The 26273-nt window shown below is 43.8% G+C and overlaps 1 protein-coding gene across 4 annotated transcripts in view; it reads right to left on the reverse strand.

Annotated features, from left to right (window-relative positions):
- Window positions 1-26273, reverse strand: part of RABGEF1 (RAB guanine nucleotide exchange factor 1) — a 324189-nt gene that overhangs the window by 223569 nt on the left and 74347 nt on the right. For all 4 annotated transcript variants that reach the window (XM_085649754.1, XM_085649756.1, XM_085649757.1 and 1 more), the window contains one exon: window positions 20254-20439. In XM_085649754.1, the coding sequence (XP_085505880.1) occupies window positions 20254-20432 (179 nt within the window). In that variant the 5' untranslated portion in view covers window positions 20433-20439. The remainder of the gene's footprint in view (window positions 1-20253; window positions 20440-26273) is intronic.

A 26273-nucleotide genomic window follows, 5' to 3' on the forward strand; every position in this document is an offset into this window, starting at 1 on the left:
CGTCTGGAGTAGCATGTGTCTGTATGTCAATTACATCAAGAGCGGGATCCTTAACCATCATGCAATGTGTTGGTGTCTGGACTATTGTCTTTGTCATGTCGGATGTTTGAGTTTGAGCAGTCTGTTTAGCTGTTCTGTCAGCTAGATTATTGCCTTGAGAAATGATATCAGTAATTTTCGTATGAGCTTTACATTTCATAATCGATATTGCAATGGGCAAATGTATTGCATCTAATAAGGCATGAATGAGGGGTCCGTGCTGAATGTGGGCACCGTGAGAAGTTAAATAACCTCTCTCTCGCCACAGCACGCCGAAGTCATGTGCAACTCCGAATGCATAACGTGAATCAGTGTATATGTTGACTTTTTTATTTGTGGCTTGAATACAGGCTTGTGTCAGAGCGACGAGCTCTGCTGCTTGAGCGGACAAGGTATTTATACACTTGGTTTCAATAATTTCAGTGTCTGTTGTGACTGCGTAAGCGGCCACTAACTCTCCTGTACTTGTTCTCATACATGAACCATCTACATACAACGTCAGGTCTGGATCTGACAATGGAACATCTGTCAAGTCTTGTCTGGGTTTCGTCGTGATTGTAATAACATCAATACAATCATGAGCTAGTGGGTCTGTTCCATTTACAGGTAAAAGTGTGGCAGGATTCAATGTGTTACAACGTCTGATTTCTATATGTGGCTGAAACAATGTTAGTTCATACCCTGTAAGTCGTGCTATAGTCAAGTGTTGTGTTTGCGTTCGATTCACAAGAACCTCTACTGCGTGTGGTACTTGTACTGTCAATGGATGTCCTAACACTATGGCATCGCTTTGTCTGATTGCTAAAGCTGTCGCTGCCACTGATTTCAGGCACGCAGGCAGAGCCTGAGCTACGGGATCTAATGTACTAGAAAAATAAGCACATGGTTTGTGTGATCCTGCTTGTTCCTGTGTGAGTACTGACAAGGCAGTACCTTCTCGTTCTGTAACAAAGAGTGTAAAATGTTTTCTGTAACATGGTGTTGCTAAAACAGGTGCTTGACATAAAGCTTTCTTTAGGCTTTCAAAAGCTAGTGTGTGTTCCTGAGTCCAAGGGAGAACAGTCGATGTGGCTGCCTCCTGTGTTGTTAGTTGAATGAGTGGTTTTGCTAGAAATGCATACTGAGGGATCCACTGCCTACAATATGAAGTGAGGCCTATGAAAGCCCGCACCTCCTTTTGTGTCTTGGGTATTGGCATGTTATCTATTAACTGAATGCGGTCGGGTGTAAGCTGCCTTCCCTCCTTGGACAGCGAGTGACCAAGGTAAATAACTCGCTGGACACAGAATTGCAGCTTAGAAGGGGACACCTTGTGCCCCTTTCCGGCTAGAAATTGTAAAACTATCAGTGATGCTTTTTCACATTCAGGTTCGCTTCGGGCGGTGATCAGCAGATCATCGACATATTGAAGCAAAGCAGTGTTAACTGGCATGTGGATACTGTCGAGTTCTCGTTTCAGTGCTTGGCTATAGATGCTGGGGCTTTCTGTAAATCCTTGAGGTGCGCGTGTGAATTTAAAGCTACGTCCATTCAAACTAAATCCGAACAAATATTGGCTTTCCGGATCTATTGGGACGCTGAAAAAGGCATTCTTGAGATCAATTACAGTAAAGAATGTTGCTTCGGAATCAATAGCTGTCAGTAATGAAGAGATGTCTGGAACTACGGGGTATTGTGGTACAATACATTTATTTAATTCGCGCAGATCAATTACCAATCGATATACTGGGGGAGCCTTTGGATCAGTTCGTTTAAGAATCGGAATTATCGGTGAATTACATACATTGGAGTCGGTCTCCACAACCACTCCTTGGCCGATAAGTTCGTCAATGATTTGCAGTAAAGCCATTACAGCATCTGGGGGTAACTTGTATTGTCGCATTCGTGGTAGTACCACTCCTGCCTTTAGTGTGACTCGATATGGTGTAATGTTCATGCAACCAACATCTGTAGGGCCTTGTGCCCATAGATGTGTGGGTAAAGTCTGCAGTCGGGAATCCATATCTCGAGACACATAATGACCTTTGAAATCACGTAAAAACAATCTTACTCCTTCCGGAGAACAACATATTATAGCTCCTAGAGCTTTCAGTGTTTTTATTCCTAACAAGTTTTCTGGACATGATTTAGTAAGCAATAAATCTGTAGTTCTGGTCAAGGGTCCTATCGTAAGTGGAAGAGGCTGTGATACTTCATTAACAATAGGTTTTCCTGAAAAACCAAGGGAAATATTCTGTGAGCCTGAGAGGGGTGCCCCTGGAACTTCACTACGTTTTATGGTTGTTCGACTTGCCCCTGTATCGAGTAAAAATTTTCTATCTTGGCCTAATAATTCACTATGTACATAAGGTCCTTCTTGGTCTACAGGGACCTCGATAAGGGGTAAGTCAACTTCCCTCTCTAGGCTGGTTCATGCGTATCGTTGATAATCAGGATAGTCATACTGTGCGGTCTGGTACAGCTGTCGTGTCGTGGTTTGTGTGGCAGCAGCCGGCAACGCTGGTGCGGCTGGCACAAACTGTATAGACTGTTGTGGAGCTGGCATGGCCTGTGCATGCTGCGGTGCTCCTTGTTCATTCTGATCCTGTCTAAGTGGCCGTGGTCTTTCTTTTGTAATACCTGTGGCGATATTACGCTTCAGGACTGGGCAATCGTGTATGTAATGTCCTGGCTGTTTACAATAGTTGCATGTCCCTTTTACAGGTCCTGCTGAATCACCGGAATGTGTCGTACCCTTTTTATGTCTTTCAGCTGGAACTGTCTGAGAGACTAGCATTTTCATTTTTGTGTCTTTCATGCGTCTTTGTTCATGTTCTTGTTCCTCTCTAATTCTATTGTAATGATACTGTAACATTTGTAACATTTGTGATGGCGTATTACCTTGCCATGTACTCTCGAATTTTAATACTCTATTCTTCACTTGGGGCAAAGAATTTTCAACTAATTTTGTCACAAACAGATGTGGGTATGACTCGCTACTTGCTTTTATACCACTATTTATACCAAAACATTTTTCGAATCGGGCATAGAAATCACTAGTGTCTTCATCTTGCTTTTGTTTACAGGCTGAAATTGCACCCCAGTCTTCCTTTTTCGTAGTTAATAAACGTGGCAGTACCTGTACTAGTAAACCTGGCAGTGCTTTAGTTTTGTCCCCAAGCCCCGAACCTGGACCTCGGGCCTTTTCTTCATTTTCTAATGCTGTCCACTCTATCTTTTGGTCTCCTACCTCCCACTCTTTTTCCTTGAGTTTTTCATAAATGCCAGCAGGCATTAATACCTTTAATATTGTCATAATGTCGGGATAGGTATACTCTCCCATGAGTAACATATCTTTAATTTCTCGGTGGAAACCCGCTGGGTCTTTGTCATGACTGGGTACCACTTTCTTCATTTCTAACAATTCTATTTTCGATATGGGCGTATATACATATACACGTTTAAACTGATTATCTTCGCCCTTTATTGGGTGTACTTCTCGTAAGGGATTCTGTCTGTCCATGTAATACATCGGTCTTTCCTTGATGGGCAATGAAACATGTTCTGGACATACAAAAAGAATGTACTGTTTTCTAGATTCTAGTATTTCCTTAATCAACTTAGTACCTGAACCTTTCCATTTATTCGTGAGTAATTCAGTCAATATATCAGGTAAGGGACCAGGATCTGAATGTTGGCTTTTATATAGTATAAGAAGTTGTTGAATCATATAAATCCCAGCTAAACGCTGTTCATCTGGGGTGAGGTTCAAAAATGTGTGTGCTACTGTATCATCACCATATTTTCCGGGACTGTCAATCCAATGAACGGCTGACCTGGCTAATTCTTGTTCATCCATAGAATCGAGAAAATGATAACCCCTTCGTTCTCGCAGTAATTTGTCAGCGGCTTGGAACGAATGCTCGGGGGATCTCATATTTATTATAGGTGTTTGGAAATTCCTGTTATTATCTGGACATATCGGACGTATCGGGTCAGTAAAATATCTAGTACTATTACAAGATCTTCCTCTACCTACATAGGCTATGGTTTCTGACTGTCCTGTGGACAGTCCTGATCCTTCTTCCTCCTCGTTTTGTTCAAACTGGTCTACCGTTAATCTTTCTTCGTGTAGGCGTTCTATTTCTTTACGGATCTTTCTGCACATGGCTATTATACATTTTTGCCTATCATGTCTCCCTTCTGATATATTCTGGCTCCATCTGGTAAGAGTTTGCATTATTTCCGGATCTACCCCCGATCGGTCTTGATTTCTGATTACGCAATTTATGAGGAAACGTAACAGTTCCCCTTGTATCTCCACTTTCTGGTATTCCATAGCTCTGTTAATACATTCAGAGTCTCGCCCTGTTTGGACATAATGATATATTTTATCTAGATCCACAGTCATTCCTGGTAACTTCCCTAAATACACCGCGGCTCGTCTGATACGTAATGATGCCAGGATCATTTCGTCCTCTTTGCCGGGCACAGGGTCATATCTACAATCTACTAGAAGTTCCTTAAGCGTGCGGGCATTTATGAGTTTGGGGGTACGTGGATGTGCTGACTCTTGAAAGGTAAGTTTATTTATTCTGGGTGGCGTAGAAAAAATATTGGTAGCACCTCCGGTAGCCCCGTCTGGAGTATCGGGCGTGAAAGGATTCGTAGAACGCGATACAGCAACTATAGGTGTGGACGACACAGCCATAGAAGTTTGTGTAGGAACAGATGTGGAAACGGACGTGCTTGCCGGAACTTGTGTCAGGATTTGATGCTGTAAGGATACAGGTACAGGATCTTGGCGTTGAACCTCCCCGGCCAACGGTCTATGTGGGGCGGGGTTAGCATACTCGGGAGCTGCGTCATCTAAATATGAGGAAAGAAACACATCTTCTGCGGTTCTAGGATGCCCCTTAGGATGTACCTTTATTGGAAATAATGGGGGTGGCAAGTATTTTGGTATCCCCGCAGTAGCCTTAGGTAATCCCTCGGCCAGAAGGGGATACATACCCTTCATAAGGGCATGTCTTTGTCTGTCTACTTGTTCTGATTTTACTCGTGTACCTTCTTCAATTAATATATTTTCTTGAACTTTATTTGAATTCTCTTTACTCTTCTCTTCCTGTCTACGTGCTTTTTCTGTTCGTCTATACGATTCTTTACGCCATAATTCAATGGCATCTTTCTGTGATTGTCTAGCTTTCTTTTTCCATAATTCTTCCTCTACTTTCACGATGCACTCTGCATCCCAGGTCCCAGTTGCGGGCCACCTCTGACTTTCTGGTAATTCCTTAGTGTAGTCTACCCATAAATCGAGAAATAATATAGCGTCTAGGCCGTGTTTATGATACATGAAGTACCCTGGAGTGTCCCTAGGAGGAATAGGAACAGCTTCTTCGAGTACCCCTTTTCTAGTTGTGATCTGTCTTAATTTCGAAAAGAGCGGCATATTGAGAACTGGTCTGCTACTTGATTTTGAACAAACTTAATACAATAAAACACAATAATGAACAGTCATTCATACCACAATATGCAGGACGTATCAATACATTTAACATTTAACATTTAAAAATGAGCAACGGTGATGATGACGATGATCTAAAAACTTAATCACTAAACATAATACTCGGCATTTAACTGAATTTTTCTGAATTTATATACTTGATATACTAGATATACTGCTAAACAGTACAGATACACTGCTGAAACAGTGCAGACCGGATTTGTGTACCCAAACCCGTCTTGACCGGCACAACCTATGTGCACGTCAGAACGCTTCCCCAGTAATGGTACTCACCGGGTAGCTCGGAACGGAAGGCCTCGGAACGGATCTGAACTGAACTTGAACCGGACTGGACTCGACTTGAACACTTCGGAAACCGGACTTGACTTGGGACTTCGGAAACTGGTGGGCCTCTGTATACCTCGGATCTTGCTCTCTCAGCTAGGCTCTGGTCGGGATACTTCGCACTTCTCACCGCCTCGTCTGGGTGTTGATCGCAGCCTCAGTCGCCCCCGCTTGACCGGAGGGAGATACAGGAAATCCTGCTGGTACGCGTTGTTGTCCGTCCAGCTGTGGCAGGAGACCGGGCCTGCAACGCACCGCCGGCGCGTGAGATGAGAAAGTGTCCCTGTTCGGGCGCCATTCATGTGGTAAATAATTTAATTACCGGGACTTAATTTGATACAGAAACATAATAAAATAGCTCAGTAAATAAGAGGCAGAATCCGTGGTATTAGAGGTTCGGAATGGGCTTTATTCCAATGGTCGATTATAATCGGTTGCTCCAGGTTCCATCACCACGAAGGTTCAGGAAGTGAAGTACATACGTTATTGACAATCAATTACTTTTATACAATAAGCATTACAGTGAAGCAAATACAAGAGGCGTAACAATTGATAGTGGAGATAATATATTCATACGTAGCAAAGATAGGCGTAACTGGGTGTGTTTAAAGAACGTCATCAGATGTGATGTCATAAGAGGGTGGTTACATGAAAGAATTTCGCAATGTCAGCAGAAATACTTGGCAGAAATTCGCGCGCAGCAGCATGACGTGTGATTGACGTGCAGCTAGGGGGTGAAGGGGACTTGACATTTAGCTCTACATGTGGCGACAAATGTCTGGAGGGTCAAGTCAACCTAATCCCAAATCATATCTAACATCCTATGTTTAAAGAACTATGTTATCCAAAAGAGAGGCCTTCTTGGAGTAGAATCTTATTCTATACTGACTATACTGACTGTTAGTGCGTGTACAAGCGTCTAAGTGTCTACACTAGATGCGAGGGCAGGAATCTTCCATAGTAACAGTGCTATGAATTACTTGCATAAAGACAGAGAAGCCGGGCCTTTGCTCAGTAGCTGGCAGAATGTTTACTTAAGCTACTAGACAGGAATGCATTGGGCAGGGAGCGGAGCAGATAATTTTCGAAGGTGAAATACAGTTCTTGGCAGGCAGCAAGCTGATGTCAGACATCGAGAGCCGCGCAGAGGATGAGACAAAGTTCATGGTCACAGATGCAGGCTCGGACTGGAGCTTCAGAGACAGAAAGCAAGAAAAGCTTGATGACAGAATCAGGGCCTACTTGCCTGGACTGTAAAATGGCATAAGTGAACCATATAAAGGCGGTGGCCTTTCGTACTTAGGAATGGAATATCCGGCCCATTCATGGCGGATCTGAAAGAGGACATGTTAACGGTGGACGCACATGTATTTGCGTCTTCATAACTGGAACTGGAGGAAACATACATGTACTTGTAACATGCACATAGAACCGTTGGGGTCCAAGATAGGGGACATAACTGATCATAAAAATCCATATTTCCACAGCTCCCTCAGGTGATTCTGCCTGTATGTGACTTGTAGCCGTATGGACACCTAGTGCATCATTACCCTGTGCATTGACCTTGGTCAGACCTATCCTGGTCTCCCTCATATTATTTAGATGTGTATCTATAGAAGTCTGATTGTTGCATTAAGCATTGCATTGTTTTTGCATAACGAACTACCCGATTGTTGCATTACGCATTGCATTATTTTGGAATTACGAACTGCCCGATTGTTGCAGAACGAACTGCATTGTTTTGACATTACAAAGTGCCCGATTCTTGCATTACGAACTGCATATCTTTGCATTAGGACTGCAGGAGATCATAGAGAAGTGCTCATTAACACTGCAAGAACCTACAAGGGCTTAACCAGCATGGTGAAATATTACAAATACGCATATGCTGGATTTGTATTGTGTGGTTTCATGGTGTATCTTTTTATATAAACGTATAATTGTTTTTTGATGAAACTCGTGTGGAGTCTATTTGGGGTGTCCTCATTGGATTGCTGAGAGCGTGGTTGCAAATTCTTTACACACTTGCCTTGAAGATCAGCCTGGCTGCTCGTGCCAAGCTACCGAGGGGGTGAGCAGGGGCTATCTGAGAAGGTGGCCTTCCTTTCCCTGACTTAGAAGCAAGGGTCCCTATTTGGCCTATGGTACCTACCTCCGCCAACTAGAGAATCCCGGTTCTAACAGTAATCACCCCATCCAGACTCAGTAGAAATGAGCTGCCATCATCACATTGATAAAATAAATCTTTGCCTTTGCACACACTTTTAATTGAACTGAAAACTGGCAGAGGCTTCCACGCGTTTGTCCAGAAGATCTTTTTCTTATTCTCATTAGCTCTTTCATCCTTACCAAGGGGTCAGGACACACATCAGTGAAAAGTCGGCGGTGATACAGACCTAACTTCACTTTCAGCACTCTTCTATATGTTACGACCCCACTTTCAGTCAACTCAAACATAGCCATCACTGTCACTACTGTCGCAGAATTCTCCCATCTCAGTGGAAGACAGTACATATTGAGAACCACCTATCATGTGTCACCTCCTGAAACGCCTATGAGGGCTTCCAAAAAACTGCATCTATCGCAGACAGTCCTCAAACATAAGCTAGGAACTCCTAATGTTATCCACTGTCGCCAAGTGTTGCTCCAGTCTCACCATACTTCTGATGGTAGTTTTAAAATTCAGCTCAACATGGACTTAGCTCTTTGGCATAGACACTCACCTTCTGTATTGCAGTAAGTGATGTTGCAGATCATTTGCTAAAACTTGCAAAACTTTCTTTGCAACCCCTTCAGTTCACTCCTTTACCACCCACACACGTTTCTGGACACTGTTGGTGTTTTGTACTACATCTAAGGGGTAAGCTTACCAACTCGTGGACCCTATACGCAACACTCCTTCCTTACAGATAATTTATCCTTTATTTGCTTTCCATCTGACATTGCTTGGAGTGCAATACAAACAACAAAATGGTCCAAACAGAAACTGAATAGAAAACGTAAAACAAAAGAAACAAAGGGAACTTCATTTTCCTCTCTTTATGCTGGATGCTAAGAGAGATCAATACAAGGAGAGAAAACAAGACAATACAACACCTGAGCCACAAGATATGTAAAAGGCAAAAATGTATTCAAGATACATGGGCGTCTCGTCTAGACTAAAATCGTCCACTGTGTTCCAATACGGATCAACATGTCCGTGGGTGCGGCGTTTCAACAATAGAGAGCCTAAAACAGTGTATTTATCTCCCCTTGGGGCACACCTAGCAGATGTGGCCTAAGTGGAGATAAAGACACGTTGTTACAGATAGCGCACATTCGACCAATTTGACCGAGGGGCTCTCCCACCCTGAATGCTTAGATTTACTCTATATAATTTTCCCTATTCTAATTTCTTTGGAAGGATGTCTATTGTTGAAACCTCGCACCCATGGACATTTTGGTCTGTATTGAAACACAGTGGACAATTTCGGTCTGGACAAGAAGCCCACATGGCCTAGCAAGACTCGGCCCACCTTTTGGAACATTTTAAGACTGAACAAATTACTGATTTGGTCCTCTCCTATGCATAAATGTTTCTGAGCAAGTACTTCGGTGAAAGACTATTAATCCGTAGATTCTGGTTATCATGGTTTTAAAAACTCATGGCCATAAGAGAATCTGCAAGGTCATTTACCAGCTATAACGCAACTGGTGGCGAATGCACTCTGCATTCTCAATTCTCACAGTTCAATTATATGTAACCTTGGCAGGCAATACTGCCTCAACTACCGTTAGCATGTGCTACGAATTCAAGGATGAAAATTATCTACAGATCATGAGTACCTATTTTAAGTTTGTTACTGGACCCTCTTACAATATGTCCCGAGCAATAAAGCAATCCTTTGAAATCCACAAACTCATTTAAATTATTGTTTTTGGAACAGATAACTGAATACGAGAACGACATGTATATATTCTTCACTGGTGTCGCCTGGATCTCCATCTTGTCAAGATCAGAAAGAAGCCCACCATTCTTACCTTCAGGAAACAACTTAAAGGCTATCTCCTAAACAAAACCTCACCTCCAAACTTTAATTGAGACAGTATTTGTTTACAGTTGGTGTTAAAGTGACCTTCATTTTCCTCACTAAATGTACGATACAGAATAAAGGTATTTAATTTTATAGTTTTTGTAAAGTTAAAATGAGTCATTTGTGAAATTATAATAGTGGTTCATACTACACTACTGTGGTTTCTGATAGCCTGACGTACCTCTCCCAACATACAGGACTGCAGTCCACACAACTGACAGTGCAAAATCCCAATGTGGTCATGCAAAGCCCAAAACTACACACCCACGTTTACATGTGGAGGAAAAGCCCACAGTATCAGCTGAAGCTGTTAAGATGAATTAAGTCATACACCCCCAAATGGGATCAGTCTAATCTCCCGAATGAATGAATGAGAGTTATATAGCACAACCAGTACCCAAAGATTGTGATGGTGATAAAAACTCAAACTTCTAAGCGAAAGCTAGTTTTGGAATCACAAGTCTTAATTTATTTTAAAGATTGAGTGATCGGAGATATGTCTTAAGGATACTGTTGTCTTCTGGAGGTAAAAGACTCACCTATACTATGGGTGGTATGCTTCATCATGGTGTTCAACACGGGTCATAAAGATTTGGAGTCAGCTACTACCTTATACGAGGGGAGCTTGTGGGTCTTGATGTTGGCATCAGGGTGGATTTTTGATGTGCAACTGTGGGTATTTGGGTGCAGGTCTGAGGGTCAGAAGGGAGTGAAGAGAAGTTACAACTACCTATTGGTGGAGAGTATCAATTTATTGAATAAGCAGGGCGATAGTGAAGCTAATGAGATGACAAGGTGGAAGGAGAATTATTTGAACAACTGACAGAATAAATGACAGCAAGAGAGCAGACACAGGACAGCAACTATTCAGAGACATGGAGATCAAAGTGGGCAGGGGAAAGGTCAGAGATGGCTGGGGCAGGGAGTAATCATATATATAGGAGACAATTGTGTGCGTTAGTGTTTAAACGCAATTATTGGACATATGAAGATGGAGAACGTGAAGGAGCAGGCAAAGTGGAATAGAATGCACATGTAATGAAATGCAGTGGTGTCTGAGGCGCTGAAGAAAATAGTCATGAGGTAGCATATTTACATGAGGGATGTCATTCCTACCTTTATTTACAAAGCTAAATTACCCAGAAACAGTTTAAAGATTGGAAGCAAAGGTAGGTAAAGGAATGTTGTTCATGAGAAAGAGTGCCATGATTGGTTAATGAGATCAGAGTGAAGTTCTAAATGTGCATATATTATGAAAACATTTCATCTAAGGATGACAGAAAGAACAATAATATCACAGGACCAGAAGAAGAGTAAACCCCGCAGAGAACCTTTCTTTGCCCACGCACAAGGCATACTTAGGACAGTGCAGCTTCTACAGTACAGTACAGTACAGCAGTAGCTTCCTTGTTCCATTTATACTTCTCCAAAGGGGAGTACAGGACAACGGGGAGAGAGAGCACTGAAGGAAATGAAGAAAAGGGCTGTCCTGGAGAGGGATAATTCACTGCAAGCTTGGAGGGCAGTGCCTGGGCTCTCTGGTGAGTTCAGCTGAATCTGCCCGCACAGGGAAGGTCACGAGGATCAATATCACAGAGTGGGTAGAAGTGAATTCCGGCAAATCGAACTAATGGAAGTCTTAAACTCTTTACAACTTTACACCTTGAAAATCTAATGGAAGTCTTAAACTCTTTACAACTTTACACCTTGAAAATCTCCACCATCTCCTGAGGCGGAAGCCGGGAGACCACTCGCCACAACTTTTTAAAATTGTAGTAACTTACTGTGTTTTTATTGGCACGTTCTCCCCCTGAGCATAATACCATTGGAACTTAGACTCACTCGAGCACCCCAAACAGCGGATATTAGCGCTGTCACGGGCTCCGTGAAAAGATTACCGCCATTGCCGAGCATACCAGGACACGCCCACTACCGTGAGGCCACGCCCCCCGCCTGAAGTTCCCTTCTATAAAACATGTGCATTCCTAGGACGCGCAGCGGACGAGCGCAGCGGGCGCGACGATGGCGCGCCGAAGGCGTGCCTAAGGCAAGCCCGTCTGGGCCCGTCCGCGCCAGAACGAGCCAGGAGCCAGGCACGGGGGCTCGAGCGAGGATCTCATACTCCAGAGATTCCTTATGCCACCTCAATCTACCTGTTCTACCGCCATGTTCCCATTCACTGAGAGGAGATTCATGCTTCACCCACTGTCCCCACTGTCCTTTCAAACGCACTCCCTCTATAAACAAGCACCACCCTCAGACGATCATTAATATGGCTCTGATCAACTGCAGGTTTCTGCCCAAACACGCCCATGAAATACACTTACTTATCGAGGAACACCATCTAGAGATCCTGTTTCTTACAGAAACATGGCTTGCGCCTGATTCAGACGCCGATATAGTTCAGGCATTACCCCACGGATTCCTGATTCAACACCTGAACCGTCCCAAGGGCAGGGGAGGAGGAATTGCCGTTATCTTTAAAGAGTCTTTCTCTTGCAGATTCCTTGACAGCCCCCTGACGGACTGTGAAAATACACACTTCACTATCCAAATGTCCCCCTGTATCTCCCTCTCAGGAGTTCTCATTTACCGTCCACCAGGAGCCATGGGGCAATTCCACAATTCACTTCTGGAATGCTCCTTGGCCATGGCCAGTACACGGCCCAATCTCCTAATTTTAGGGGACCTCAATGTCCACTTTGACAATAGTAAAGACTAAATCGCCACAGAACTGATTTTAGACCTGGCAGCCCATCAACTCCACTTACAAAACGATCTTCCCACACATAATCGTGGACACCTGCTTGATCCCATCTTTTGCAACTTTCCTGACCTTGTGGTGGGAACACAGATCCCTGTACCATGGTCCGACCATATGCTCATCCCTTTTAGTTTGCGAATTCAGTCCACTACTCCTTCCATCCAAGCACCTAGCAGACCTTCCCGTCCATGGGCGAAACTTGACATCGACAAATGGAAACAAGCACTAGAGGACACCAGACCACATCCCGAAATGAACCCTTACTTAGCAGACGTGGAGTTCACGTCCTGGATTGCTAAATCTTTAGATACAGTCCTTCCCAAAAAACCGCATCGGAAACTTAGGAAAAAAGCCACCTCCCCGTGGTTCACCCATGAGGTACGCCTCTTAAAGAAAATTTGCAAGAGAGCGGAAAGAGTATGGAGGAAAGATTTCGATCCCAATAGCAAAAATGACTACAAACGGACTATCCTCAATTACAAAAAGGCTCTAAAAACGCTCAAATATCCTTTTTTAATGACAAAATTAGTGAGGCATCCTGTTCGTACAGAGAAACGTTCCAAATTGTGAAAAAACTTTTAAAGACCCCAGTACCATCTCTCACGCATAATCTCTCGGACAATCATTGTAATGAGTTAGCCACGTTCTTTGACCTGAAAATACAAAATATCCTTCAACACCTCCCCCCTCTTCTCCCTGTGGACCCCCCTCCTCTTCACTCGCCGCAGTGCCAGAACAGGGATACAGAACTAATCAGGTTTTTTTCCATCAGTGAGGCAACCTTAGGGCCCATCCTTCAATCCCTCAAAAGCGGGTCCCCGCATGACCCAGCGCCAGTCAGACATCTAAAACAGGTCGCCCCTACCATCCTAGCACCAATGGTGAACCTGATAAACTCTTCTATAGAAAGTGGAACGGTGCCCGCAAGCTGGAAGAAGGCTGTGGTAAAAGCCTTAATCAAAAAACCCAACCTTGACCCTGGCAATCTGGCCAACTTCAGGCCGATTTCTCTTCTCCCTGGCATTAGCAAGATGGCTGAAAAATTAATCAATGGTCAGCTATCAAACTATTTGGAATCCAACGATTTGCTAAAAACATCACAGACTGGCTTCCGCCCGGGCCAGGGCACGGAAACAGCGATGGTGGCGGTTGTCGAAGAGGCCAGGAAGATCATTGATGCAGGAGGATCAGTGGCAGTGATTCTTCTGGATCTCAGCACGGTATTCGACACCGTCAACCACATCATCCTGGCACAGCGGCTTGAAAACCTTGGTATTTCAGGGCCGGCCCTCTCTTGGCTCAAATCTTATCTCCACAATCGCTCTTTCCAGGTGGCAGAAGGCGACTTTATCTCCAGGGAGACCCCTATACTTTCCGGAGTGCCTCAGGGCTCGTCATTGAGCCAGACGCTCTTCAACGTGTATATGTCGCCCCTGGAAAAAACTGTTGTCCGTATGGTATTAAACTCCTGAACTACGCGGACGATACTCAGCTGGTTGTCTCCCTCAGTCGGCCAGATAATCTCACCATCGACCTGCACTCCTGCCTGGGGGACATAGTCAGCTGGATGAACGCCTCCCATCTAAAACTCAATGGGGATAAAACGGAGATAATGGTGATGGGCAATCAGTCCCACTTCCGACCGGAGTCTCTATGGCCCCCGTGCATGGGTCCTCCCCCAACCCCCAAAACTGACATCAAAAGCTTGGGGATTTGGTTGGACCATAACCTGACCCTAAACACCCAGGCTTACTACGTACCACCCGCAAGATCCTCCACCTGTTTCCTTTCCAGTCAAGAAAGCTACTCCTACAGGGCCTCATCCTGTCCAGACTGGACTACGGAAATGCCCTATATCTCGGTGCACCAAAAAAAGTCACAGCCAGGCTGCAGGTGGTGCAAAATGCTGCCGCTCGGATTCTCACAGGCACAAAAAACCGCTGCTCTGCCAAACCGGCGATCAGAGCACTCCACTGGCTGCCAGTGGAGCAAAGGGTGCGGTTCAAGGCCCTGTGCGTAACCCATAAAATCCTTCATGGAAAAGCCCCGCCCATCCTTAAAGACCTCGTGGTCCCGCATACCACGACTAGAACCCTCCGATCCTCTAATGCCCACCTTACCCAAATACCCAGGATTAAGAAAGCACGCTCTGGAGGCCGGCGGTTTTCCTATCAGGCGTCCAAGATGTGGAATGCCCTTCCACTGGACCTCCATGCCCAACCTAACCTTCTGCCCTTTCGAAAGTCTTTAAAGACTTGGCTGTTCCCTTAACCACCTTCACGCTTCCGCCTGATCTATCCTGATTTTCTGTCAGCGCTGGGACGCTCTCTGGCAGCCATGCGCTTTAAAAATCTCATTCCATTCCATTCCACAACTGAATTGTGTGGCTCTTTCAGAGCTATGAGCCAGGTGTCGCTGAGAAACAAAGATCAGAAAGTACAAAGGATGTACTTGACAAACAATAGCATCAGGAGTACATCGCTAAGGAGTACATCATTACATTGTGAAATCTGCGATGTTTCGGTCTACAGCGATTACATTTTAAGAGCAAAATAAACGGCACCCTGACTCATGAATGAAGTCTACTCCAGTCATCAGACCCATGCTAAATTGTTGCCTAAACCAGAAGCTAGTTTGCATCAGTAAAAGGACATTTCGGAACAGGAATTACATTTCTCAAATGATCGTTCTCAAGTGCAAACTAGGTTCTGGTTGTTCGAATGATCTTGCTATATTTATGGCTGGACAGGGATGTGTAGTAGCTGTTCCCTTAGCAAATGCACCAGCAGACTACATAAGGTATGGACATCGAGTAAAAGGGCTAAAATAGTTCTAGCTAATATTGCAAATTATAAAATGTTACCTAACTTGGAAGACCTCAAACTTGACAGTATATTACAGCATAAGAGAAAACATAGGAATAGAATTCAACTTTTTAGGAGAAAAGAATAATGTTCATGTCCCGGTGCGGTGACTAGCAGCGGTGTCATTCAACCAATTTGCAGACTATGGAAAAAAAGCAGTTAACCATTAAAGCAGTTTTTGCCTCGAAGGGAAGAGGTGTTCTGTCCAATTCAAGGCGGCAATGTGAGGCCGTGGAAAGGTTAAAGATTTCAATTTGTTTTTAATACATATGCACGCTCTATATTGATCAGCCATACAAGTTGCTCCATTTTTGCATGTTCTGAAACCTGACACTGTCCAAGTTATTAGAAAAATGTCTGTCTTTGGAGTGCGTTCACAAACACAATGCACTGCAATCTGTAGGAATGTGGGCCAAAGTGCTCAAGAGAAACTCAACTTCTCAAAAGCAGGACAGCGGCAGTACTGATCTGCAGGCGGGTAACTCAGAGCAGGTTTTGTATTAAAGTGTCTAGCTGCTCTACTATGAACGCATCCATCACAAGTATGCAAACATATTCCTCAGCCTAACTTGTTAATGTACTGCCGTTTTAAAGGAGTAGATGTTGGGAGGATTTTAGATCACTACAGGGCCCTGCACATAGGATGGCATCCTATCGTTTTATAACATCCTCAATTCTGGTACCACTCCAGGGATCTTTCCTTTAGTCTCTTTTTTTTTTTATTTTGTCTCCGTTTCCATTCCCATTCAACAGTATACACTATTGTTGCCTTAAGCATTAGGCAGAAGACAACAGCAGTCCTTAAAATACAAGCTATGTCATGAACATGGATGTATCCGGTGCCTTCAGAAATATAGTCAAGTATGTTGCATGATTGGCTAAACTTTTCACGTCAAAAATACGAAGCCTTTTTTGAGGGAATGGCCCTTAGTACTTGTAGCCACAGCCAATCTCATGATATTCAAAAAGAATATAATAGGGTCAGATTCTTGGAGCTATGTTCAGATCCGTCTCCATATCCCGGTGCAATCGCACAGAATAAAATACAGAGATGATATACAGTCTGCCTCACATTCCCTCCATTGAGCCCAGAAGGTCATACGTTATGGGGGTTTCCCTCTTGTCCTTGTGTTTGCAAACCCTGCAGATCTGATCTGGGCAAGCAGAACAACAATTAAAGGCACTTATTTTAGTTTTATTAGCATTGGTTTTATGACAACACATATTTAAAAACAAGCATTTGCAATGCAATAGGTCTCGCAGTTACGAGAGTTTAACCTATTGGTATTGTAAATAACAAATCCTTTTATTTATGTTTCTAAAAACTATTCAAAAATAAAAGGCATTGTTATGTTCAATGCCAATAGCTCAAACTCGTATCAATGTCGAAGCTATTTATTATAATGGTATATTGCGAGGGGTAGAGAGAGGGCTAGAGAGAGTGGTAGAGGGAGATGTGAAAAGAGAGAGTGAGAGGTAGAGAGTTAGTGCGAGGTACAGAGAGAGCAAAAGTAGTTTTGTGAGCAGTAAAGAGACTCCGAGTGCGCTGTCCCCTGCCAAATGTTCCCAGCCAGAATATATGTTTTAAAATGATCAAATAGTGAAATCTTCCTGCCACATAAGTTGCATTTTCTTGATGTACCATTTAGATAACCGTGCCACATAATTTGTTACCCCATACCATAATCCCAGCACCTCTGATTATTGTGAGTACCATGGAGTACTCTTAATTGCAAAGGGAAGAACCACATAATGGCCGAGACACTTCCAAATAAACCAGAGAAAGTAAAATGTTCCCTCTTCAACGTTACAGGGTGCCATGCATTTTAAGGGGTTTTGCTTTCGGGTTTGCGTGGCATAAATAAACCAATTCAACAAGTTTCCAAATGCTGACTGTTTAAAAGGCGCAACTACTGCAAGTCTCCCCATTGCACCTCACTGACCCAGGGTGCCGGAATTGTATGGCACCCCTCCACCACCGCCACTAATTCTTTGTAAATATATAGAGCGCGTGCATGTAGCTTTTTACATTGCACCTTCTGAGCGTAATTCCAAAAAGCATGCGCTGTGTATATTTAAAAGAACAAGCCCGTTATGCGTGAAAGATGGCACAGTGCTGGTTTTCTTTTATGTAAGTCCACCATTGTGATCCCTTTAAATAAGCGCACGCAGATGTAGCCCCAACATATAAGGAATGGTGGGCCCGGCACTCCATATTTCACAAACTAAGCACTGGAGAGGTGGCTTTTAGCAAGACCAAGGTACATGAGGCATGGACGCATTATTAATGTTCAATAAAACAGCTCCAAAGTAAAAAATAAGTACGCAGTGTAAAGGTCTCTATTTTGAAAGACATTTAAAAAACATGTTGAATGCTCCTGCGGAATAATGAGATCTTGTGCGCTGCAGTTGAGTGAAATTTGCACTTTGCATAAATATGAAAACTAATACCTGTGAAAGCTTTAAGCATGCAGGATGGCTCTCTCCCCCGCCTCTGCGTATTTTGAAAGACATTTCAAAAATATGATTAATGCTATTGTTTTTAGTGGTAGATTGCGAGGGGTAGAGAGAGGGTTAGAGAGAGTGGTAGAGGGAGATGTTAACCATGCAGGATGGCTCTGTCTCCTCCGTGTCTGCGATGAGGTGGGGAGAGAAGGGAGGGGGAAGGTCAGAGAGAAGGGAGGGGGAAGGTCAATCCGAGGAGCAGAAAGTAATCTGATTAGAAGGGAGGTGGGAATTAAAAGAGCTCAAAAGTAAACCAAACCGCGCAGTGTAAGTGTCTCTATCCTGCTAAATAATGATTTCTCGTGCGCCGCTGACTGATCTCTGAGCAGTTTAAATGTCTCTATCCTGCTGAATAATGTTTTTTCGTGCGCCACCGATTGATGCCTGAACCAATAAAGGTAGAACAGAATGCGTGTGTGTGTCTGTGTGAATGTGTGCGTGCGTGTGTGTGTGCAGTTGAGTGAAATGTGCAGTTTGCATACATTTGAAAACTGAAACCTGCAAAAGCATTAACCATGTAGGATGGCTCTGTCTCCTCCGTCTCTGCGATGAGGTGGGGAGAAAAGGGAGGGGGAAGGTCAATCCAAGGAGCAGAAAGGAAACTGATTAGAAGGGAGGGGGTAGTGTGAAAAGAGTGGGGAGATAAGGGAGGGTGTAATAAAAAACAAAGGAGCCAAAGCTATAGAGAAGGGAGGGGGGAGTGGGAGCAGCTGTGCACGTGCATGTGATCGTGCACTCAAGGTTTAGGCCAGCCAAAAGACTGTGGGTAGCACTTTGAAAATCCCACATACAAAATGTCTCTTCGAGCCTTTGGCTCAGCGAGACCTAAAAATACCGAAAGGGAGGAGCAGAAGTTTTGTTAAAGTGTTCATGATGTTTCATGAGTCATCTCCCTGCTTTGAAATTAGAAGAAAAACTCTAAGGATGTTAGGCACAGGTTGTCTTCTTGCAATTACGTGATGCTATTTACGGTGTCGCACCTATTGAAAGTACCCTGATTCCACCGTTACGCAGAACGACAGGGTCAGTATCTAAAAGGCTGCCCAGGAACCAAATAAAAACCACAATGCTGATGTTCAGGTTGTGAGGTGCAGGTGATTAAAACCCACTTGTAGTAAAGATGATTTTTTTTATTTTATTTCTTAAACAAGAGGCCCTATTCCCCCCCAAAAACAGCATCTTAACTCCACCGACATCCATCTAATATAAAACCCTTGCTTAAAATCCGGGCCAGTGGAATTGTGGGAATCTGCGGTTGTGACATTTTCCATTTAATTATGAATTTAATTCATGTGTGCCACATTCCACAACCTGCCGCTTAATTTGCATAGTTCAACCAAAAGGAATTTCGCTGCTACTTAAAGGAATCAAAAATTAAAAAGTGGCACACATTGGTGCTCTGTCGCAGCAAGTCCTTCGCAAACGTCATCTTTCAGATGCAGACTGCTTTATGCAGGTGTTAAATGAAAACTAATAAATTGAAACCTTAGGCCAGACAGTAGTGATATGTAAAAATGACCAAAAGGAGAGAGAATACTGCAACAGAAGATAAGCATAGTGCCACATAGTTTGCATTATTTACTGTGTCACTTAGTCAATCCTGCAACATTATTTGACCCTTCACTGTCACATAATTCCAGTGGACTTTCCAAGTAAGTAGTTTCAAAACATTTTAAAAAGTGTATTACTCTCATTAATTATGGATGTAACTATTCAACTGGTACACTTACTGATGTTCTTTGTATCTGCTCACGCTTTACTATTGAGCGTTCACAGGATCAGGAAGGCTCAACTATGGTGGCCGTGCCTTCTCCCGTCAGACATCTCCACTTTGGAACTCCCTAGTTCCCAAGCTTCGCTCCATTACTAACTACATACTGTTCAGGAAAGCTCTTAAAATTTGGCTCCTCCACCTGTACCTTGGTCGTCACGGAATTTACTCCAGATTAGCACCAGGACCTTCAGGGCGGGCTATACATTTCCTATATAAATACAATCATGAACTACAAATAAAAAGTGCGCACTATGAGGAAACTAAAGCAGGTGATAGACAAAATCATAAGATGAGAATCGAGGCAACAAAGATGGCAATTTTTGACGATATGTCATGGAGTCCGTAATGAAAATGAAGAATGCAGGTAATAAAGTAGGGCTCTCTGGGATAAGGTGAAACATTACCGCTCGGCAAGCTCCCAGTCCTCCTGGATCTGCTTCTGTCGTGCTTTCTGATACTCTTCCCTCCAACACTTGGAGCAGAAACCCTGCCAAGCAGGGTTGCCAAAGTAACCACATCCTTTCTTACAAAGAAGCTCCGACTGGTCCACATGAATTCCTCTACGTTCCGGCTTTAAGCTCATCTTCCTCCTGAGAAACATACCAAAAAAAGACATTTAAATATTTTCCACGCTATTTACAACTGGGAACATATAAATCATCAATATAGTAAGTGCATAGAAATATCAAGAACAGCCTCATTTAGAGTTAATCAGAGAGAGCATGACCGTTGGTATGGTGGGGTACTTTACTACTCATATGCCAAGGGTACTCTGCCGGTCGAATTTAGAGAGGCGCGTCAGTGCAGTGGCCATCATGGCGGTTCCTGTTAATGCACTAAAAGTTTGACCGATGGCTCCGTTAAAATGACAGAGCCACACATTTTTTTTTTATTTAAAAAAAAAAAAACCCAAAGCAGGATTTTCTTTTTAGAAGAAATTTGTGCTTTTTTTTCCCAAACATTGAGCCCCATCGCTATAGGAGATTTCTCACATGGCAACCGAGTCATTTACAAGTTTACATTACACTGCCCTTTGCACAAGGTTTTACATGGCAAGGACAGACAGAGAAAACTGGACATCTGACGGGCAATCCTAAATCAGGCGTACAGTCAAATGGCCAAACCTCGATGGCCCTTACTCTGTCGGGATGTCGGAGGTGTAGGTCAGCACAGACGGACTAGTATCTGCCGCTAACAAACATCAATATACCCAACTCCAAATCAGACAGAAGGTACTTCAGTTTAGAGGAGAAGGTTGTCGGTTGCCTTTGCGACAGAGTTCCCTCTCTGCTAAACTCTAAATCTGACCACAAGTCAGTAAAAAAAAAAAAAAGGGGGGGGGGGGGTTTAATGGCTAAATAGTTATCAAACCATGTATGTCTTGATTTAGCCAGGTGAGATTTCCATGGCTCCATCACTTGTTGTTGTGCAAAAATCAAGGGAAAGTGCAAGACTCAAAATAAGCCAAAACAAAGAAATGTCATTACCAGACATGAACAGTCACTAGAACTCAGATTCTCCAAATATGTCAGAAAATTAGTCTTGTAGATATATGTGTACCTGGGGAATACATTTTAGACTTTCCCAAGGACTTCAGAAGTACTTCTGAAAAGTTGCGACTTGCACTTTCTCACGAGTAGTACTGGCATTCTTTGAAGAGTTCCAAGTTTTTCCCACGCAAAGGAATATTCACAGGCATTTTTGTACATACTGTACACTCACACCTCTCAACGGTGCACGGACAGCAGTGGTTGTATTTTTTCCTCCTCTATACAGAACATTTTTTCACCGTGGCAAAATCAATTTCCTACACACAACAATTTTGGGGCTTCTTCCCCCATCACATACTGCCACCACGGATATTGATTTACTCCTGCCCTTGACAGAAGTACATTTCTGACCAGGACTTTGATAGAAATGAGTCGTGCCCACTTCCTCCCTCCACCCCAGGAGCAGATTTCCTCATGTACAAGCACGTGCAATTAAATCATTAACAAGTACAAAACCGGTTTTGCCAATCCCAAATATGGATGCATGCGTGTAGCTAGCCATTTGCACACCTAACTTCTAATCAGATACACAAATAGCTTTGAGGATCAAGACCACAATGTTTAAAGGGGCGCGTTTGGACAAACTCAAGAGTTTGGACAGAAGGATTACATTGTGCCTCTATTACGTGGGGTCAAGATTAATTCTGGCCAGGGCCGTTTCTACCATTAGGCAAGCCTAGGCGACCGCCTAGGGTGACAAAAGGGCTAGGGCGGCAAAAGGGGGGAAAAATTGTAGCGCCTTCTATCATTCAACATCACCTGACGTCACGTTCGGTGCCACGGGCGGGGCCGTGCGCGCCGTGTTTGTGCGGCCGCAGCGCCAGCGCCAGCATGGCTGCTCCTGCCATCAATCATGCGTGGTCAAAAGCCGGCGCTTGTTTCTCCGTGTCCTACCAAGCCTTTGTGCGTGAGACGGTCCATCTGGAAGTGTGGATGTGAAAGGTAACAGGCCAGAACCCCCTCGGCACCGGTGCTTGCTGCGCTCCATGAGATGCGTGGCTGTTTTATCCGTGTTCGTGAGGTGCGTGTAATGCCTCACGTGCTTCAGCTACGTCAAGTAGAAACAAAACTTTTGTACTAGTGAATTGGAATTTACGCAGGTTGTAAATCTGTGTGCGCAGCAAACCTTCATCTTGTGTGGCAGGAGCCTCCGACTTTACGAGTCTTCTGTATGTATATTTTATGCTCCTATCTGGACATTGTGTGATGTGAAGGGGGGTGGGGGGACCAAGGGGGTGGGGGGGGGGGGGGGGGGGGGGAGGCATTTGTGTTTGCACCCCCTTATGCTGTTGAGAGCGAGACCTCCTTTCTCACCACTGGTTTAGCAAAGTTGTCATGGGCTCTAATGCAAGCAAAGATAATCGTCCTCATTCCATGGTTTGGTAGTTTAAAAAACACACAGCTATGTTTGGGGTGTATTGGGCTCCTCTCGACCCTGACCTCCACCTGCCGTATTACAGATTGCTACATCCCTGGCTCTCCCAGGCGTAGGCAGTCTAGACCATTTACGAACCTTGCTTTTAATGCCGCTGATGGGCCCAGGATCTTATTTTGCCTACCTAAGCACTGAAACTTCTCATCTGTGTACATCACACAAGGGACTGGAGGGGCATACTGACATGGACCCCTAGCTCTCAGCCAAGCATATTTACCCAACTCTTCATCCCCCCTGCCCGCCCTCTGCCCCCCGTGGAGCGGAGTCCAGTATGCGCAGATAACGCGCACCTTGCAGATGGCAAAGATCGTTCACTTGCGGACTCTCCTGGGCAGTTTCACTTCTCTGTCACTTGTTTTTCAAAGCTCTTGTGCTCCGGGTGGTGGGTGCCTGGGATGCTGTTGTTGGAGGAAGCCCTTCCTAAAACTTCAGAAATCGCCCCTCCTCAAGAAAAGGGCCTGAGTTTGTATAATGTGTGTGTCCATGCCCCCTCAAGATAAGTCACAGCCCCTAGTGTTAATATATTTACATGCATGCCGCGTGTCGACTCTGAACGGGGAAAGGCCAGGGTCCACCTGGGATGCACAGCTGTGATTCGCAAGCTAAGCCTCTCAGCATCTATCTGGGGCTATCTGGGGCTGAACACGGTACCCTGTCTTGCAGGGTAACCAAGATCTTGCTGTAGGTGGGGGATACTTGACCTGCAGATTACATCTCACGAATTTACAATAGCCTTAAAATAGCCTTAAAATGATTTTTCTTGGAGTTGAATATGTCACCAGTCTCTGCAGCACGTGCATGCTCCCTTGTACCGGTCTCACTGGCACATATCTCTGCAGCAGGTACATTTACTCGACACGCTATACAATTCCAGATTATACGTGTCTGCAGCTGGTGCATTAGCCAGACAAGCAATATAACTGATCTTGAAACATATGAAGGGCTGATTAAGATTTCCCCAGCGGGGGCCCAGCCCGACGAGGTATCCTCGTGAGACCTTTAAGTGGGTTTGAAACTTATAACCTTCATTGTATAGCCTTTAAACTACTTTTTAACCTTCATTTCTTAAACTTATAGGCAAAATGAGTCGAGACTCCATGTGTACAGCCCATTGAAAGCAGATTACATTGGTGCAGTTATTAGCATTTTGTTTAGCCTATTACTCTGTTGAGAAATGCTAATTTTGTCGATCGGAAGGATACAAATCCTAGTTGGGGCCCCGAAAATTGGAAACTGAGTGTGCAGGTTAAGCTCTCCGATGTGTTAACTGCACTAACTGTGCGACCACAAAGAGGGACTCCCCTGTGCAATCTGTTATACCATTTGCATTTACGTGCACGGTGAACATATCAGAACAGACACCTGTCACTGTGTAAGATCTTCAGTACGGAAGGGTATTGCGCGAATCGAGGTGAAGTGGCTCTGTGGATGGGTCAGTTGCGTTGTAGAGACTCATCCTTGAGCTGGAGTTGGGGTGCTTTCCAAGTGCGCCGGGTGTTTTGGTTCTTGGAGAGTTGGATGAAATAATTAGCATCGGTGGTGGATCCCGGTCCCAGGCACATGTGACTCGCCCAGTCTCTGTGGTCAATGGTAACTTGATGACTATATCAATGTAATAGATTAGCTTTATACCTGTAGGACAGTACCAAAGAACTAGTGCATACACAGCTAAGAAAATACCTGTAATACAATACATATGAATCTGTATAACAATACTAATTAGCTATATGTCACAGAATTGTATATCATCACCTACGGAACTGTATGAGTAGATGTAGCTACGGTAACTATGGATCTTTACTGTGTAACTATACTGTCTATGTACATTATAATTAACTGTATATTGATACTAACTATGCCACTATACTCCAACTCATTATACTCTGTGTAACTGTCGAACAACACAAACAATGTAACTATATTAGTTATGTGACAACAGTAAAAAAAAAAAAAATCAACATTGCTAGAGTAACTGTGTAAGGTAAATTACACAGGCCAAGCTGGCTTCAGTTATGGCAGTTGATGACCACTATCATGATGAAGTGTGCTGGAATATAGTTTGCAACTGCTGATGTGGCTTTTTGGATTTTTCTTTTATTCTCGGATATAGAGTGAGCCTGGTTAGGTCTGACCAAGATCAAATGATGTTAGTGAGGCAGCGACAAACAATTGTTTTTGCATTAGTCCGCTAAGGCACCTTGTTTGTCTCATTTCTTTCTCATTGTAGTGCTCTGCAGGCCACAATTCCTCTAGCCTGGATGACAGGGGGGAGAGAGTGATGGTAGTAAAAGGGAGGGGGCGGCATTTTTCAATTCTCGCCTAGGGCAGCAAAAACACCTAGAAACGGCTCTGATTCTGGCACCTGTTTGTGCAGAGAATTAGAATTAAAAAAACTCTGCGACAATTATTGAATCCCGCATATATCTCCAGGTAAGGTTTAGCAGGTCAAAATTGCTGTAATTTACCTGAAAAAACAGGAATTTAGTCTGAAAAGCATTAATTTCCCAGGCCAATCTCCTTTCACAGATGGAAATTCCAATCAGAGGTAATTATCGCTCCCAGTAAACCGGGATAACAGACTTCACAGCGGAGCCCTTATAAATAGGGTCAAACAGACTAGTCGAAATGATTTGTTAAAAAAAAAAAAAACGAATTAAGTGAGGTAGAATCTAAATCGAGAATCTATTCCGATAATTCACCTATCGCGCCAGGCACTATTCAGAGCTCCTTTCTTTAACACCAGAGTCTACCATGGTGGCCTCTGCAGGCATTATAGAAATGCTGCCCCCACCCCCCCTTAAATGTGAAGGAAAGCAGTTCGACTCTGACACACTACATATTATTTTGATTCACAGTAATAGCAGAAAAACAGTCTGATATTTTAAATACACTTTTTCACATTTAACCAGGATTCTTACACAACAACTACATTGTTCACGATGGAGCCATGTGTACTGCACAGTGGAAACAGGCCAAGTCTGATTAAGATGCCCAGTAAACAGTGCCAAGCCGGAAGTGAAAGCCAAGGGCATTTCACACTGCCTGGTCAATCAGTGTAACGATAGCGGGCCTGAATATTCAAGATAGAGTTCTCCCCGAGTAACGTCTATTTTACTTTAGTTTAACAAATAAATCATATCAATCTCCTTATGGGCAGTAACACAAGGTCATTGTACTGCTGTATAAGGAGCAAAGAAGAGTGTACACTCCCTCCTGCTCGTTTAGAAATGAAACCACACTTTTAACGCCACCAACTTTCCCATTAACACTGGAATTAAGATGTTTGTATGTTCGGATTCCAAATTAAACAGATAATAGTTTGTGTATTTGTTTGATATATGCTGGTTTCTGTATTTGTGTTTTGATTTTCAAATCATAGGAACTACTTAGGCCAGGGTCCCCTATGAGATTCAGTGCAAGTCAAGAGGTTAAGAATCAC

Source organism: Triturus cristatus, chromosome 3_2 (genome assembly GCF_964204655.1).
Source record: "Triturus cristatus chromosome 3_2, aTriCri1.1, whole genome shotgun sequence".
NCBI classification, from domain to species: domain Eukaryota; kingdom Metazoa; phylum Chordata; class Amphibia; order Caudata; family Salamandridae; genus Triturus; species Triturus cristatus.